At 38.3% G+C, this 16,334-nt stretch overlaps 1 protein-coding gene across 8 annotated transcripts in view; it reads right to left on the minus strand.

Annotated features, from left to right (window-relative positions):
- Positions 1-16,334, minus strand: part of LOC109472632 (protein kinase C iota type-like) — a 78,289-nt gene that overhangs the window by 24,023 nt on the left and 37,932 nt on the right. For 7 of the 8 annotated variants that reach the window (XM_019772464.1, XM_019772460.1, XM_019772459.1 and 4 more), the window contains 6 exons: positions 12,105-12,269; positions 11,350-11,447; positions 10,676-10,762; positions 10,156-10,291; positions 9,725-9,812; positions 8,524-8,649 (listed from right to left, as the gene is read on the minus strand). In XM_019772464.1, coding sequence (XP_019628023.1) covers positions 8,524-8,649; positions 9,725-9,812; positions 10,156-10,291; positions 10,676-10,762; positions 11,350-11,447; positions 12,105-12,269 — 700 coding nt within the window. Of the gene's footprint in view, positions 1-8,523; positions 8,650-9,724; positions 9,813-10,155; positions 10,292-10,675; positions 10,763-11,349; positions 11,448-11,984; positions 12,035-12,104; positions 12,270-16,334 lie in introns of all 8 variants that reach the window. The other variant, XM_019772458.1, reaches the window with a different exon arrangement.

Genomic DNA, 16,334 nt, shown 5'->3' on the forward strand with positions numbered 1-16,334 from the left:
GTCTTTCTCTTATTCGAATTCAATTTATATTGCTACCATTTACTTAGTTTCCCATTAACAAGACTAACTAGAGGAATAAAAAAGCCTCCCTTTTCCTTTACAAAAGTTGGAATGCTGTATATGAGTCACTAGATTGCTTTGCATAATTTTACATTATCCAAGTCATTTTTAACTGCAAAACTAAAAAGGAATACTTAAAAATAAAAATAAATAAACAACATAAAAAATCTCCCCCATTCCTTTGTAGAAGCCTGAATGCTATAATTATTTTTTTTTCTTTTTTATTCAACAAAATAACTGTAAATAATACAAAAGTACACTGAAAAGCCAAGACGGCTTGTACAAATAGAAAATAACATAAAGAACGGAAAAGCCTCCCATAAAGCCATTACTTTCGAGCTTGACGAAATGAAAATAATCTTAACAATGACATAATAACAATAACAGAAATTATAATGAACACAGAGTTCCCCACTTACCCCGATGCTTCTCCAGCTTTCCCCTCCGAGATGCAATAAGACCTTCTGTCTTTTGAAAGACAGATGTTAATATTTTAAAAGACTGGAAGTTTAAAGTCTTAAAACGTCGGGATCGGAAAATGAAAACCTTACCTAATAATATAATGATATTATTTAAAGGGGATGCATTTGTAGAAATATCCCCAAACATAACTACAAAAGAATTTAATTCTAAATTTGCACGAATTTCTTGTTTTAACCAATTTTGTACGTTATTCCAAAAAGCTATCACATGAGGACATTCCCAGAAGATATGTATGTAAGATTCTTCATCACTATGGCAGAAGGAACAGGTACTGGATTCGATTAAATTCCAAGTTTGTAATACTTTGTTACATGGTAAAAATTTATAAAGTAGACGGTACTGAAAATATCGAGCGTTAGGGTCTATAGTACATTTAGTTAATGTTATAAATACTTCTCGCCATGGTATGGGCCTATCAAAATAATAAAACCATGATAACCTTACTTTATGGGCAATTATAACATCATTTTGTATAAGCCAGAAAGAAATTATACAAAAACTTATTAATTTTAGTATTTTTTAACCACATATAATTTTTTTGTAATGGTAAACATACAAGCTCTTTTAACTGATTACTAGTAAGTAAAGTTTTCCATCTTTTAGGTATTGCAGATATAAGTTGTTGATATCGAAATTGTTCACAACTATTTGGATACAGTTCACAAAATTCAGCATACGACATAAAGTTTCCATCTGTACCTAACAAGTCATTTACAAAAATTATATTTCTATTAAACAAAGCAGTTATAAAAATAGGCTTACTATCAACAGTAATACTGGAGTTATTCCAAACTATTTGTTGTCGTACGTTTGTTGGTGTCGCGGACTCCACGTACTGAAATTTGTACCATGCATCAAGTGCTTCAAAGAGAAAACTCTTAAGATTCAGGGCATGAGCAGAAGATAGCTGCATGAAGGGAAATAGATTCAGACTGAGACGAGGATGAGAAGCGATGGCCATTGAAGTAAACCACTCAGGGTGAAAGAATATCTTGGGTATCCACGAAGCTTTAATAGTTAAATTAAAGGCACGTAAATTAATTAACTTTAAACCACCATTTTCCACCGAATTGTACAATACTTTTCTAGCTACTCTTTCCGGCCCGTCATCCCAAATGAATGAGAAGATCTTCTTCTCGTATATTTTGAAAAATAATTCATTTGGCGAAGGTAAAACTTGAAATAAATTTGTGAACTGGGGAACCACCAGGGAATTAACAGCAGTAATTTTTCCGTATAAGGATAATGATTTGCCTTTCCAAGGGCGCAATAACCTATCTAAACGTTCTAAACGGGGTTCAATATTTACATCAACAAGTGTATCCATGTCAGTAGGAATATGAATTCCTAATACGTCTACACCACCGTCTACCCATTGAAATGGTAGGTGGGTGGGCAAACAAAAATTGGAAAACTTTAAAGGTCCTAAGCGTAAAATTTTACATTTTTCAGGATTTAAATCTAATCCCGATATCTTGGAAAAGCGTTCTAGATCAGATAAAAGTGCATGAAATGAAGCCAAATTTGGCTCGAAGGGGAAATTCGAATCGTCAGCATATTGGGAGACTTTAGTAATTTTTTCATGAACTTTTAACCCACTAATGGAATGATTGGATCTAATTTTGATGGCAAGGACTTCAACTGCTATTATAAAAAGGTATGGGGAAAGAGGACAACCTTGGCGTACACCGCGATTTAACGTGAATGGATTTGAAATATATCCATTATTAATAATTGAACTTGTTGATTTCTCATATAGAACTTTTATCCACGTTTTTAGTTGTGGACCAAAGTTGAAAAAATCCAAACACTTAAACATAAAATCCCATCTGTGCTATAATTATTAGTGAAATCTGTGCTATCAATGCTATAATTATTAGTGTTATAATTATAACTACTAGTATTCTAGCCTTCCCCCATCCAATATCTTTATTGCTAATGCCAAAGGTTCTATCGTTTACATCTACCTTTAAATTAATTACCAGGAATTTCCCCACTATAGGATTAACTGCAAAAAGGGGACAATATAAAGTGTACAACGTAGCTGCTGCAATGTATCAAACACTAGAGAGTGCGGTGAGCATTATCCATCATTTTTTTATCTAGGCAGACCTCTGGGGGTGCTTCAACAACGGCTACAGCAGACAGTAATGTAGGGGAATTCAATCTTCTTCTGGGAGAACATTATCATAAATTAGCATGTATCTGGTTTACCGTCTGCCTCCCAGTGTCTTTTTAAGAGAAAAATATGTATATCATACACTGGTTAGCAATGTTGTTCATGTGGTATAATTTAGGGAAAGTTAAAATTAATGTAGTTATTAATATCAGCGTCACTGATGAAAAGTAGTGGATGCGACCGTTTACAAAATCATATCCAGTTGCTTTAGTGACTATTTTTGGCATAGATAATCATCAATATGGTTAGTTGGAGTTTTTACTATTTAAAATTTATTTTTTAGGAGAATCGATTTTCATGCAACGTGACAGCAGTACTGTAGTATTATACAATGTAGATCTACAATTTTATAATAACCCAGCGGTTTGCCAACAGTACATGAATGTTTGCAAGAAATATAATGGATCTCCAACAGATTTTATGAAGACCCAAATCTACATGTACATGGAACTACTGCTACAGTAGGGGGCTTACAATTGATGGCTTCAAACATGCCTAGTGTCAGATAGACAAGGATAGGTGTGACATACTGTTACAATAAAAACAGCCACAACATATATCTCTTAACCTGTTATACTGTAAGCTGATAATTTACTTTCTCTGTGGTTTTATTTGTTTTCAATGCAATTAGCCCTTGCATGGGTTTGTAATAAATATTTGATATTGTTAGTTTTGCACTAAAGCTATCATTATTGTTGTAATAACTCATTTGATAGTATAATAATCATAATGAATAAATTGAACAATTACACTGTTGAGCCTTTATGGGAAGTGACTTGATACATGCACTAATTTCCTGTGCTAGATTGACTTAGAGATTTATTTCAAAGCATCACACTGTGTGCATGCGAGACCAAATCATCCATACATACAGATATTTAGTTGTTTTAAAATATAGGATAGATTAGCCTTGCAGTATTGTTATTTCATAGTTGTTGCCATACATTTTACCCATGTACGACTGTCCAACAATAAAGTCAAATGCATTTATTCCTGTATGCTAGTCAGTGTCCGCCTTTCCATCATTTGATGGGATTTTGTAGCTCATGTCATGATGGATAAAAATTTTGCAAATAAGTGTGTAAAGATACCGGTATATATGCATGGAAAGAGATGTCAATAACTTATTCTACTAGCAAAATTAGCCTCTCAAAATGCAAGAATATTGCGTTTTACTTAGAGAGGGACTTTTTTTCTCTATTTCTTGTAAATTTGAGGTTCGGTATTTACATATGAGAGAAGCCTTAAAGAGTGTGTGTGTGTGTGTGTGTGTGTGTGTGTGTGTGTGTGTGTGTGTTGATTCTACCAACAAAATTTGCCCCTCAAAATGAAATATTGTGTTTAAGAGTGCTAAAATACAACAGAAAATGATTTCCCAGCTCATTGCTATCCCAACCTTCCCCATGACTAATGACACAGACTGTACAGCCGCCATGCCTGTAGATGTACATGGGTGTGTTGATGGATACAAATCTGCCCAGTCCTGGTCTGTACTACAGCAGGTCACAGTACTTTGTGGGGAGATGAGAAATGCCCTTATGAACCAGGAATCAATCTTGCCGGGGGTGAACGGGAGGCCAGTGCACTCATTAGTCTACCTGTGCACATCTACGGCTGTGCTATTGGGGTAAATCACGGAGAGTCACGGCTTGTAACGTCATTAGACGGGCCAAATGGCTTTTGAAACTAACCAGTTCCCAACCTACGTAACAAGTGGAATTGAACCATACATTATAACCAGTAATATGATACATTTTCAAGGAAAAGTAATGGATTTTCCTGGAATTATCATGTTTTCCAGGAATCAAGACGAATCCTCCAGCATATAACCAAGATACAATCATTTATGATAAATGCTCAGAGCTACATGTATTTACTTTGGTATCGCTCCCTGAATAGAATCTAATACATTTTGTCCTCGGGGTAAATTCAATCCAATTTCTTTTGGGAGACAGATGTACTGTAAAGATAGGTACATGCTAAAAGAGGGTTTTTAAAAATCTTAGAAACAGTAGTGGAAACCATAGTAAGCCCCACATTCTGATATATATATATGCATTATGACTTTGTACAGGGTTGATTCATATCACGACTGGTACAATGTATATGTGGCTTTGTTCTTCATAAAGAAAAATGAAGCAAGAAATCTGAGAATCAAGAAATTACATTGGTGTAGCCTAAAGACAACATTTCTTCATCAATCCTTGGAGAAATAAGTTGTATGTCTCTTGAGGAGAAGGGTTTTGAAAAATTAAAAAGAAAATGGAAGGAAAGGCGAAAGTTGTGCAAGGAATAGGGAAAATGATAGCATAGAAACTTATATATCAGCAGCTCCCCCTATTAAATGAAATGAGTAATGTCCAAATTCTATTGTAGTTATAAGTTAGTCCTAAAATGACCAAAGGATTAGAGAATATAACATTAACAGTCACAATTTATCCAAGAATGGTTGAAAATTCATCACAAGACCTCCCTTTCTTCTATTTCATTTTTTATTTAATGTTTCAGACCAGGTCTCAAAGCCAATCCACGACAATGCATGTTCTTTTACTGAATGGGATAAAAGAGCCCCCTAGTAGCGATGATAGGTATTGCAGAGTTGACGACTTTCCCTTGTAAATCATCTCTGCTACAGTAAATAAAAAGCAAATCTTGCAAATCACACAAATTCTTAGGATGATAAACAAATAGCTGGCAATAAGTCAGAAATAACGGTCTGGTAACTTTTGTTACTAGTAACTTTTTGGAGAAAAGTTACTAGAACTGGTTGACGTTTGTACGTTTGCAAGCGTACGTGAATAAAGAGAACCATGGGTACATCTCATGGTCGTAACAAAAAAAAAACAAGTCTAGTAAAGCAGGGCATAGGTGAGAAGAACCATTGTGGTCTTTCTACATGTGACTCCAAGAAACAAACAAACAAACAAACAAACAAACAAACGGCAGTAGTGAGCATGGTGGTTAGAAAATGTGAGCGGAGAAAAGTCTAAAGAACTACCTTCGAAAATGTCCTCGACGGATTGCTCTCCTTGATAGCAGACCGGGGAGGGAGGAGAGGGTTAGCGCCCCGCAACAGCGCACAGAGAGACAGACAGACAGACAGACAGTGAGCTGTTAGCCAGAGAAATAGACCAGACAGAAAAGCTGGAACAGGGTTTGCACAACACCGAACATTCCTGGAATTTTGTGGGAAGGTAAAATAAAGGAGAGAATTTTCCGGGAAAATGGTTACATTTTCCAGGAATTACAGTTTTTGGATAAATTTTCCAGGAATTATCAGATAAATTTTCCAGGAATTGTCAGATAAATTTTCCAGGAATTGTCAGATAAATTTTCCAGGAATTAGAGGAATTTTCCAGGAATTATCCACTTTTCCAAGAATCACTATCAATGTTTTCCAGGAATTACATGTAGGATGAATTTGATTTTCCTGGAATTAGGATTATTGATAATGGTATAAGAATATGGAGGAGTTATAAAATACTTTCTAAATCTCGAGATACTTTCAGCAATGGATATTCCAGAAATACAGAAGGAAAGCGCTATATGTATGTAAATGGTGTTTTTCTGAACAGACTTTCCTAGAACATTTTTTCCAGTCCAATTCCAGGATGTTCCACAATGTGTGCAAACCCATGGAGAAATCCACAGGATAGTCCACTACTGAGGGGTTAATGCTTGACATGCATGGAAAAAGAAACAAGAAAGTCTAAATATATGATTCTGTCTTTATCGAGCAGACCGTGCAAGGAGAGAGGGGGGAGGGGGGCACAATACTTGTCACCAACATCTTCCAGAAAACTTCAAGACACTGAAGACAGGGGGTTCTTCTACATGCTTTATAGTTAACCAGCAAACCATGCATTGAGTCATTGATACATCCATACCCATGGGAGGTTGGAGAAAACGTAAAAAACGACAGGACCAAGGCGGTTCTTGTACTCATGGGGGGATACTGGGAGGAGTGAATATACACTTGTGGTTGGTACCTGGCACGGTGAATTCACCACTTTTATTATCGTGGTCGCCTTGTACAGCGAAGGGACCACACAGGGAAGACGCCAGCCAATAGCGTGGTAAAGAAGTGCGTTAAAAAAAAACAGTGGAACATGTCATGGACTGACGCAGCATAGGGCTGACCCCTGCACTCTGACCTCTGAACCATGCACGCACGCATCTTGCACTCTGACCCCCGCGTACAGAACGGCACACATGTTCACAGACATTCATCGAACATTGCTGTACATGTACAAATGTATGTATGCAAGATGTATGCCAAAACTGATGACTCACAAACCAAGAAACAGGCATGCCAAGTGACACAGCAAAAGACTCAATAACACAAAGTGCCTTGTGTGATCGTATGTTCCTCCCTATCCACAGCACCAACAATCTTAACAACGCCAAATAAAATCCACTACATTACAAATGGTACGACCCAATTATAACTACCACAAATGTACACTTGGGTGATTCCACTTGAATTAGAGGTAAGTCACGATGGTTGGTGCTGATAGGAGGATATGATATATATATAATGCTGGGTGGTCGCCATGCATAGCCATTCTATAGCACTTTAAGAGCGCTCAGCCTTTTTACCAGCTTCCAACACAAGGCCATGCTGATCACAGTATGTGTACGGTGCCCAAAACATGGCAGTGGTTCGAAGTGGTAAAAAGGTGGTGTTTACATACGGGGCTCGTGTTCTGTAGCTACTGCACGACTGTAAAACTGACAACATGCTTGGAAAGGAGAGAAAGAGAGAGAGACAAAGGAAAAGAGAAAGAGAGAGAAACCCATCGTCAGAGGAAATTTCAACGGATTGGATAATTATGATAAAAAAGTGGATTTAGGAAGCAACGTATGCTCAGCTGTGAGAAATGAGAGCTTACTAAACCAAGCAGGAAGAAAAACTTATACTTACAAATTCACAAGTACACCGTTTTGGAAAGAAGTCCATAGAGGGACTAGTAGGGGAGGGTCTAAAACTACTTTGCTTACGGGTAGGTTCTTCACCTTACAAAGTGTGTGTACATGTGTGTTGGGGATGGGCTACATTTGTACTGTGATGTCTTAGTTATTGGAATATGAAAAATATTATGAAAGACCAGATAAAATGCTATTCTACTGATCTACAAGACAGTCTATAATGATCTAGTAATGTTTTTTTTTTCGAACAGGGCTCCCACTTCATTTCACTATCAATATTAGATATTAGTAATAAGGAATTTTTGACAACAAGACTAGACAAACTATAAGCTGAAGACTTGGAATAAATTGATAAGGAAGAAGGTAACTTTTCATTTTATGGCTCTTTGGTAGCAAACACAGTATTTACAATTTGAAATAAATTGTAATTTCGTTCGACTACATTTTAGTTTTAAACATCCATGTTCACTTTATTATAAAAGTGTATAATGTTCTGTGTATACTGCAGTTGCTTGCTAAATAGCAAATATTGTTATCTGTTCAAAGTTTTTTGGCTGGGAGAGCAACTAGCATGGTACATGTGTGTATTTTTACACATGTTTTGTCGTGATGTATAGCTAATCCAAATATACGATATAAAAAAATCAAATCTGTTGTGGGAACCCTGTTAGGTGGGGAAAGTACAGGAATTTGTATGAAAATCAGGGATTTTTCAAGTACTCTGTTAGTCTACCCTACTCTAAGAAAAACAGCATGCAGACCATGTAAAACTCCCGGACAGTCTAGCAGCACCACCCAGCATCATACGATGGAACTGCAGCACAGATGGTTAACAGTGGAACAGACAGACACAGGTGTAAAGGCTAGCCTACCCTGGAAGAGATAGTCCTCCGTGTGCTGGTCGGGGTTCTCTGTGTTGCCTACGATGTCGAAGGGAGACCTCCCCGCAAGCATCTCAAACAGGAGTACACCCAGAGCCCACCAGTCAACACTCGAGCCTATGGAAAAATTCAAAAAGTTAAAGCGATATTATGTAAGAGTTTTGCACCAAAATTTAGATAATCAAAACTTTCTCATCTAGATATTTTCAATAATCTTCAACATATTAGGGTCGCTTTTTTGCTTTTCCGGCGACTCAGCGCAGCATGGGAATAAGTTGCGCCAGGCCCGATGTCTTTTTAGGAGGCTCCTAAAAGAATGTAAACAAACAATGGTTTTTGTTCAGGTACATGTATCTTCGGCAGCTTCCAACACATTTTTGTGGTGCAATGATGTTGATCTTTTACTCCCCAAATATCATTATGAACCTAGGTAGGCTTATAGCGCAAGACAATGTGCCAAACAACGATGTCTAAATTAGTGAAAATATTTCATAATATTGCTTTAAGGTCATATGAGAAAGAAGAGCAAGGATATCACACCTCTCTAAGATATTCAGAGTTCCTGTGAATTTCTTCTATAATTATGTATACATTTGCAGAAGGAGAACATACTGTTTATGCTCTGTTTCTTTTTCTTCTTCTCCAAACAAATAAGGTCAATGACCTGGACCTGATGCCTGTCACCATGGTAACTGGTGCTGTAGCAGACACCCTGTGGTGTTGGATTACATTATGTAGCAAATACTAGTAGCAGGACAGAATTGGTCGAAAAAAGCTGCATGGGGAAATTTTCCCCACAGTACAATGAACCTGTATAAACTGCATAACTGTACAGATTTGTGTCTGTCTTCTAGATAAACTGATTGAATTCATTTGAGCTAAACTGATTTTTGAGATGTCTTTACTTTTAACAGAAGTTAATGGGGACTTACAGCACGTTGGCAGAACGTACTGCGCCTAAAAGAACCCTGTATTTTCACAATTTTCGGTGGATTTTTGGTCAACGTTGCATCAGAATGTTGCCTGTTGCAAAGGATATCTTTTCCTACATAACATTTGGAAACTACAGACGGGATGTTAACCTTATATGTGCTAGTATGACCTTATATGAGACGTTCTGCCAAGTGCTATGTACAATACATTACGGGTTTCGCGCAGGTTCAGTGCGTTCTGCCGACGCGCTGGGACTTACCATAGTCCTCCCCCCTGAGTATCTCTGGTGCGATGTAGTTTGGAGTTCCACAGAAGGTGCTGGTGGTGTCACCAGGATGCAGACCCTCCTACACAAACAGAACAAACAAAAATACCAGTAAAAATCACAAGAACTGTACAGTTTTGTACTATAGGGACTATATTTTAGTCCAAACAAACAAAAAAATTCCAGCTTTGCTGGTGACACAAATCAGTCCATCTTTTAAAGAAAAATCTTGGACCTTTAGATAAAAAGTGGTCCAAAAAGTGAACCTTTGAGCCTTGTGAGGGGGTTCGTCCAAACATCCCGAACCCCCCTGGCTCAGGCATGCATATGTTATGCTTTTTTGTATATACCAGAAACAACTAGTCTTACTGCAGTACCACAGACACTTGATAGGGGGTGCAGTGACAAAGCTATACATGTGTTACCTTGCACATGCCGTAGTCGGTGAGCTTGACGTGACCGTCGGAGTCCAACAGGACGTTGTCCAGCTTCAGGTCTCGATAGACGATCCCTCGCTCGTGGAGGAAGTTTAAGGCACAGGAGATCTCAGCTGCATAAAACCTACAAAACAAAAATTTCTCAACTGTTATATCAGTTTTCTTTACAATTTTTAAATCTGATTCAGTGAACCAACAGGGTTTAGTCAGATTCAGGAAACCATTGGCTCAGATTTGTTTCAAAGGCATCAAAATGCAATTTCAAAGCGGCAAAACAGAAAATATTCTGGATAAGAAAATCTGTCTGATATGGACAATGTCATTTACTGCCATTTCCTCTTAACCTCAACTTACTACAATAAAAAATGAACAAACAATTGACTTTAAAAATCTAGTACTGTTTTACTGACTTGAATTTGCTTTGAGTGTGAAAAGCTCTGGGTTCTTTAATAGAAAATTAAAGTTTGCTGAAGACAACTTGTCGAGCAGACTGACAGCAAAATGTTACCTAGCATGGTCTTCTGGTAGTTTCCTCTGCCTCTGCATATGGAACATCAGATCACCTCCGTTCACAAACTCTATCACAAAAAACAGCCTGAAAAAACACAGAAGGTCAATGACCTGGACCAGGTGTCTATCACCGTGGTAACTGGTGCTGTAGTAGACACCCTGTGCTGTTGGACTATATTATGTAGCAAGTGGCACTGAACAGAGGGGCTGGTCACCATATGAATGTGAACATGTTTTTGGTAAGAATAAACAGAGCTGTCAGTTGCTGGGAACTATATTGTACACTACAAACAGACATGACTGTAACGCTTTAAATTTTGCTGAATGTAAATGACGCCACATTATGCACTTTACTTCTTACAGGTAGCCCCTCCCTCCCATACCCTATATAGCTACTAGCTGCCGTATCTTTGATATTGTGTTCAACTATATTCATCACTCTGGAAGATTTTACCAATCTTATTAATGCTATGCTATAGGTATTGGTGCGCCAGACACTTCTATTTTATGTTTATGTTATATTTTATGTCATCTTTATGTTTACATTTGTATTATGTTTTATGAGCAGCAGATTCACATAAGCACAAGTGCTTCCTATCTAATGCTCAAAAATCCATGTGAATAAAATAAAAATAAGTGTAAATGTAACTTTCTAGGTTGTGTTTTTCCTACCTGCTCTCTGTCTGGAAGCACGAGTGAAGTCCCACCAGGAAGGGATGGTTGGACGCCGTCTCAAACACATGCTTCTCTGTCTGCACCCAGTCTATATCCTGTCATAAACATTAATCACGAATTTAGTAGGAAGTTTATTGCAAATAGTTGCCCGAGGGCTAATTGCAGTTACATACAACATAAGAAAGAAAATACAGTGGTACATGTATGTGAGACTATATCTACGTCTAGCATTATACTATATTCTACAACATAGTCATGGTACTAGTTACTGGGTTTGACTTCTTTTTAGGCAATGGAAGACGAATTTACCCACTTCTCCTATAATATGTGGGTTCTTTAATCTTAGTAGTAAAATTGTTTTTTTGTGGTAGGGAATGGTGGGGAAGTAAGGGAGCATTTTGGACACGGTGGTAAATAATTGTTTTCTGATGTCGTCATAAAATGGACAGTTAGAGATGAAATGAATAATTTAGTAAACAAAGTTTGTTCTACAAACATGTGGTATACATGTAATGCATGTATATGATACAGTGCACCAATTTTATGCAATAGATACAGACGATATGAATAGATATGCTTAAGGTTATCCTCAGTTCTACTATGAGAATAAACAAACAAACAAACAAACAAACCTCGTCATCGTTGACCAGTTCTTTCTTGACGACCTTCATGGCGTAGATACCTGGGTTTTCCTCAGTTTGACCATGAGAAAAAACAAACAAACAAACAAACAAACAAACAAACACACAAACCTCGTCATCGTTGACCAGTTCTTTCTTGACGACCTTCATGGCGTAGATACGCTGGGTTTTCCTCAGTTTGACCATGAGAACCTTAGCGTAGCTGCCTCGCCCAATCACACGCAGGAGGTCAAACTCATCCAGCCCGATGTGCTGGTCAGAACCTCCGGACGTTGCCTATTCAAAAAAAATCATCAAGAATTATAAAATGTACAAGAATACAAAAACTCCTAAGGCCACAGCAATTTATTTTCTGGGCCTACTGTGGCATCTTCTTGCAAAAAAAAAAAAGAGGCTAAGATAATAATAGAAGGCTGGGAAAAAACTTTCCCAAATAAATAATACAGAAATAAAGGAAATGATAACATAACATTGTACTGTGTAACAGCAACACAAAGAAGAACCAAACATATTCCACATATCTTTGAACTTAACATGTACAGTTAGTAACATGAACCTTGAAAGCAATTATATACTAGTGCCAGGTACAATGATCTTTCTGGTTAAAATAATTCTTTTTCATGCAAAAAAAACCCTCTATCGATCTACTGACAACCTGAAAAAAACAGTCATGAAGTCTGATAAATGTCTAAATTATATGCAAAGCACTTGGTAGTTATTCACTACACAAGAAACACTGTTGATGGCTGGACACTGGTGTCACATGCATGGCAGCAGCACATCGGCAGAACGTACTGCACCTGCACGAAACCCATAATGTATTGTACATAGCTATAGCATTTCGACAGAATGTCTCATATAAGGTTGTATTCGCTCATATGAGGTTAGCATTTCGACAGTAGTTTCCAAATGTTGTGTCGGAAAGAATATCTTCTGCAACAGGCAAAATTTTGATGCAACGTTGACCAAAAATCCACCGAAAACCGTGAAAATACAGGGTTCTGCGCAGGCGCAGTAGGTTCTGCCGACGTGCTATGTATGTACATGTCCACTGATGATTGACACCTGTCTATCACAGGTTTGTTTGTTTGACACCTTACCTCAACCTCCTCCTCAAGAAGAGGCTGAGCACCCTGTTTCCACGGCAATAACACAACAACAACAAAAACAACAACAAAACGTATGGTGAGTACGGAAAATGGACAACAACTGAAAACTGAGGACAACAGTGTACACATATACAACGAAATGGAAACAAATGGGAAAAGATAAAGACAAATTCAGGTAAAGGATGAATTGGAAAGATTCTTACAACAAAAAGCTTCAACTCATCATAATACACTGCCAAATAATAACTGTTTTAGATAATTCATGCTAGTTATAAGTTTGTATGAATGCAGAATGGAATGCAATAGCTAAGTTTGTAAACGAAAATCTTTAGCGATTTAAACAATTAGACCTTGCAAAAAATACAACCAGCGCCCTAACTGATACATGCTGTAAGTTGATAAAATTTCAACGAAGCAGCATGGAAAAACAAAAGGTCATATCCTGGTGAAAAATATTTGAAGTGTGTTTCGAGTTCTGTTTGTATGCTGTTTCCCTACCATTCCTTTGCAATGCTGTCATGATTTTAGTTTTTGGTCTGTATGTTATTATCATAAGTTTGTTGGTCAGGCCCCTGGAAGCTTGAAGGCCAACACCTCTATGTCAGGTGAATTAGAAACACCTGTTAATTTATGTATGTTTACTAATTACATTGTACATAGATCAATCATAGTGTTGCAGGATGTAATTTCCATAGAATCCTGAGCTCCTATTGGTGGTTCTAGGATTTAGAATGTTTTTCTGGGGTTGGAGTGAGGCAACAAGTCAGGGCTCTAGCCAGCACCCGTTTTTCCAGTCACTTGCAGGAATTAAAAAAAAAAAAATCTGTCATCAGATGGACACAATTGACAAAAATCTTGGATAAGAATAAACAAAAACACTGCTAATAACCACTCTTAACCCCATGATTGCTTCTCAAAATGTGGGATATTGTGTTTGTAAAGGCTTGAAAATCCAAAATTTGTCCGCGGACCTGTAGATTGTGAGCACTCTCCCCCCAGGTCTGATCATGAACCTGGGCTGATGGAAAAAAACAAAAATTGAGCTGGCCAGAGCCCTTCCAAAACGCTCTCTGGAAGGAGGCCCACGAGCTACTTTAATTCCTGATTTTTTCACTGTACTTTTAAGTTCACTGTTTTCACTGTCACCTGTGAACTTATCATTACAGTTAACAAATAATTCCTGGACTTTCTCTTTCCTGCACCAGTCGCCACCGTGTTATATATAGTTCCATGAACATGTCCACTTTTCTCAGACCGTGAACTTTTGCTTCCATGAACGTACATGTAAATTGAATTACAGTACTTCCAGCCCTGCATGCTTTTTCCCTAACTCCCCCACCCCTGGGGCAGCACTCCCCCACCCCTGGGGCAGCACAATCCCCTGGGTCAGGCACGACACGACACACCCACCTCCTTGGCAGTCGTGCCGTCGTGATTTTGGTTTTGGTTTTGGTCAGTGGTTTGTTGGTCGTGGTTAATCTCGGGTTTTTCCACCACCTGTTCTTCCACGTCCTGCTCCACTAACTCTACCTCGGCCGGGTCCAGAGGAGGCTGAGCATCCAGGATGGTCAGTTCTTCCTCTTCCTTCACTCAGGCCAGAAGACGGGAAGAGAAGAGAGAGGGAGAGAGGAGAGAAGAGGGACCACAGGAGAGTTTACTACAACGTGTGGTGTTTGTGTGCTTTAGGAGAGAGCGACGCCTGATCAGTCAGACTTTGGAAACAGACACCGAGTTTTGTGCGGTCGACTTTTTGAAAAGCATCAACGTTTTTCAATCCAGTTTTTAAATAGTATGTTCCACCCAGTTTTTATATAGTACTGGTAATTTTAATAACAGTCCGGCACCTGTTAATTGAGGTTCAACTGGCAACTGCCTAGAATATCAGTAAAGCAAGAGTTCTGGCTGGTTCAGAGACACACAATCCTCTGTAATGGGATGTTCCAACAGTCATTCATAGGTTTGATTGCTGGACAGGTACATTCTCTAGTCTGCTTCCGAGAAATTTGTGACACCCAAAATGATGACTGACTTGAAGTCATCCAATGTAATTTCAGGGAAGCAAAACAAGAAATATTTAGGATAGGAAAATCTGTCTAATTTTTGACAATTTTTACTGCCATTTCTTCAGTGTATTTTCAATCATTTTAAACTTGAAACACTGTCCTGGGAACACACAAAATAGATAGCTTGTACAAGCCTACAATATCAAACAAGTAACTGTTTTCCATCAGTTACATCAGACTTTTGCCACACAGATACATGTTTCAGTATTCTATTATACTATTAGGGTCAATGAAACTTAGCAAACTACATTTTAAAAGAATGACCAGAAAATTGACTTTGAAAATCCAGTCTTGCCGCCCTGAAATTGCATTGGATGTCTTGAAAAGTATGTCTGAATGAGGAAAGGAGCCAGACTGTTCTGTTGGAAAGCAATGAGAGGAGCAAAGTAATTAATAAGGGTAGGATGGATGCCTGGGCTTGAATCTCAGAAGCTTTAAGGGTTTCTGTTCCAAGAGTCTGCAGATCAGGCTGAGGTCAGTACAACTGGTACAAGACTCACGGACACAACAACAGTCCTGCAAGGTTCCACCACGGCATGCAGCGTGACACAACCACATCACAATCACATGCCAACAACACTACAACACTCTCTACCTTCTATAGCTAAGCCTTGTACATCTCTTTGATATACAACAATGAACATGCAATGGAAAAATGGAGACTGTCCACAAAATTTTTCTATGCCAGGAAACCATGCTTCAAGTTCAAGTACGTGGAGCAGTCTTTAGCCGACTTGCTCTTGGCAAATTTGGCACATTTTCCTGGAGAAAAGAAATCAGAAGTAGAGTCTGCAAGCTCAAAACTCAAAAAAAGGTCACAGGTCACCAACTGACCTGACCCATGGCTTGCCAAGCACAAAGTTTAAAGGTCATAGGTCACCGACTGACCTGGTCAATTCTCTGATAGGCGGCACTACCTAGGGACAGAGTGGAGTAGGAGAAGGGCAGGGGGCAGACTAGGGAACACTTGGACGACTGGAAACAACGTTTCGTGATCAGAAATGTTTCGCATGTCACCACAACACATGAAAAAACACATACATGAAACAAGTCGTTACGGTATGTTTTTTTTCAAACCGTTAGGAAACAGAAATTACAAAGATCGCCGTGCAAACGGAAAAGACACTCAGAGGAGGAGGGGGTTACAGACAGGCAGGGGGGGAGGGGGA

This window comes from Branchiostoma belcheri, unplaced genomic scaffold, assembly GCF_001625305.1.
Source record: "Branchiostoma belcheri isolate BF01 breed outbred unplaced genomic scaffold, Haploidv18h27 scaffold28, whole genome shotgun sequence".
Classification (NCBI taxonomy): domain Eukaryota; kingdom Metazoa; phylum Chordata; class Leptocardii; order Amphioxiformes; family Branchiostomatidae; genus Branchiostoma; species Branchiostoma belcheri.